The sequence below is a fragment of the Aplysia californica genome, unplaced genomic scaffold (genome assembly GCF_000002075.1).
Source record: "Aplysia californica isolate F4 #8 unplaced genomic scaffold, AplCal3.0 scaffold00112, whole genome shotgun sequence".
Classification (NCBI taxonomy): domain Eukaryota; kingdom Metazoa; phylum Mollusca; class Gastropoda; order Aplysiida; family Aplysiidae; genus Aplysia; species Aplysia californica.
The window spans coordinates 1,145,371-1,148,190 of record NW_004797382.1 but is presented as its reverse complement, the minus strand read 5'-3'; the positions used below and the strand labels follow the sequence as shown (position 1 = coordinate 1,148,190).

The following is a 2,820-nucleotide window of genomic DNA, read 5'->3' as shown; positions in this document are numbered from 1 at the left end:
TAATGATATGGTTCCATTTGGGTAAATGTATATTAATGTGGTTGCATTTCGGGTGAATGTGTATTGATGTCGTTCCACTTCTGGTAAATGCATATTATTGTGGTTTCATTTCGGGTAAATGCGTACTGATGTACTATTTCGGGTTAAATGTATGTATTGCTGTGGTTCCATTTCTATGTCACAAAGCACGGGACTTGAAGAGTTAAACTGTCTGCGACCTTTCGCTGTTAGTTCCCAGGTTCAAGCGTTGGTCTCCGGCATACAGAAAAACAACCCCCCCCCACACCCCCTCCCAAACAAACAGATACAGAACGACATTGTCAGGACGTACTGGGGATAGCAACGTCCAGAACACACTGCAGACAAATAAACAGATACAAAACAAATACAATAAACAAATGCAAACACAAACTCGAGGCCCACTTATGGAGAACAACGAGAGACCGGGACCGGAAGTACTATGGACGAGGCCACAAGAGGTTGCCGCTTACCTGTGTGCCTGCGGCAGACTGCCGCCCTCCTGACAGAGGCCAGCCAGAAGAAGAAGAAGAAACACAAACTCACAAACGTGACATTAACTGCTAAGAAGAACTGCTCATCTTGTCTCAGCTCAGAAATGAGAAGAACACCGACATATAATGGTCAAAATTTGTTGTTGGGGGAAAAACAGCAAGACACATAGGAAACTGAAACAAAAGAGGGGTCATAAAGAAGCAGAACTGCCCCCACCCCTTCCCTACCCTACCCACACCCCACCATAGGCGGGAAGGCACTGCCCATCTCGTCTCACTTCAGCAGAACGAAGAACATCGATGAAATAATGGTCAGTTGGTGTCGGACAAAAGCAAGACACACAGAGGATAGAAACAAAATAGGGTTCGCTTGTAAAGAAGTAGGACCTACAAGCAGAGAGTGTTTATTGAAATAAAACTCTCTGCTACAAGTGGCACCTTCCACTCCAACCACCAACACGGTGGAACTGTGGGTAGCGCCTTAAGTGACAAAACCTTCAAACAAGCATACGATCAAACAAACAAACCAACAAACAAAGGAACAAACACACAAACGAACAAACAAGCACACTCACCGAGATGACGCTGTCCGGAGCAACAATAGGCAGGCCCACGTGACCGATCCATCCCATCCCTCCCTCGGGCTGCTCCTCCACACACTCGCTGTCCGTGCTGTCGCTCAGCTCTGGAAGGGGGGAAAGAGAAGAAACGAATTAAAAACATTAAAATACAGCTGAACCTATGGCCAGAGCTTGTCGTCAGAAGCAGTGGTGCCTCCACGGTCGGTTGCCCCAACCACGGGATAGAAGAAGAAGAAGAAGAAGAACCTCCCCTACAGGCAATCTGTTCAAGACAATCGCTCAGTTCTGGGCAGGGGAGAAGAAAAGGAAAAAATTAAACGTTCAAATACAGCTGAACCTACCCGCCCTATCTGTAACCTGTCCAGGACAATCGCTCAGTTCTGGGCAGGGGAGAAGAAAAGGAAAGAATTCAACATTCAAACACAGCTGAACCTATCCGCCCTAACCTATCTGTTACCTGTCCAAGACAATCGCTCAGCTCTGAAAAGGGGGATGAAGAGAACAAAAGAATGAAAAATTCAAATACAGCTGAACCTGTTCTATCGACAACCTGTCCAAGACGATCATCAGTTAAAAACAACCACTTTCACGTCCTTACTTTCGTTTTAGTAGAGTTTTTACGGCGCTCACAACTGCATACGGTCATGTGAGCGCCAAGGGGTGGATGTCAACAGAGAAGTCCATACAGGGAATCAGACCCACTCTGCCCACCTCTCCAGCCACAACAGCACAAAGTCTGTTTCGACTATCACGGCATCCCGGAAATAGAGGGTCACAAGAGTGTGACAAACATACAAAAGAAGTTGAGGAAAATTGTGATAGTAAGGATTAGGAAAGAAAAAGCAGCAGTTCCCTGTTGCAGTTCAGGCAAAGTTATGAGCATGACATTGATGAATCAGTCCATTTACAATTCTACTGTACATAAGAACATGTTAACGTTCCCCCTTTGGGAATGGTCTAAAGACACTTCAGTCAGTAGCACCGCCCCGTGGGGTGAAAGAGAAGAAAAGAATTAAACATTAAAATACAGTTGAACCTGCTCTTTCGGCGACCTGTCCAAGACAATCGCTGAGCTCTTGAAAGGGGGAAAAAGAGACAAAAGAAGGAACAATTCAAATACAGCTATCCACAACCTGCCCAAGATGATCATCTGTTAAAAACAAACACTTTCACGCCCCCATATTATGCGTTTTTTGTACAACATAATGCCATTGCCCACGACGTCCACCTGCCTAAGACGACCGTTTCTGGCCTAAAAAATGGGTGGCCATCATGGACGACATCGGGTGTAGGTTTTATTTTTTACGTTTCCAGTTTTTTTCCTCTTGCGTTCTGTTCTGGTTTTAGTAAGAGTATTACGGCGCTTGCAACACAATAAGGTCATGTAAGTGCCTAAGATCAGAGGCGTTACAAGAGAGTAACAAACATAAAAAAAGAAGGAGGAGAGATCAGGACGATAGAGGTTTGATAGGAAAGAAGGAGCAAACCACACTAGAGCACCCGCCAACCATTCACTCCTTTGCATTCCAAATGTTATGCAAGAGAACATAAATAAGTACAAAAACGACTTTCGTTTAGTTTAAAAAGAACAAATGCAAGAGAACATAAGTACAAAAACGACCTTCGTTTAGTTTAAAAAGAACAAAAAGAAGCACTTCGACAAAATCACGGTCTTTCAGCCTAAGGTAAAGGCAAGATAGGATCAAAACAGGGACATTTACACAAGC

The 2,820-nt window shown here is 44.5% G+C and overlaps 1 protein-coding gene across 1 annotated transcript in view; it reads right to left on the bottom strand.

The window, feature by feature from the left end:
- LOC101849916 (arf-GAP with Rho-GAP domain, ANK repeat and PH domain-containing protein 1) overlaps positions 1 to 2,820 on the bottom strand; it is a gene marked incomplete in the record, with an annotated part of 138,937 nt that overhangs the window by 104,660 nt on the left and 31,457 nt on the right. Inside the window, 1 exon segment of the mRNA XM_035969080.1 lies at positions 1,088 to 1,197. Within this exon segment, the coding sequence (XP_035824973.1) occupies positions 1,088 to 1,197 (110 nt within the window).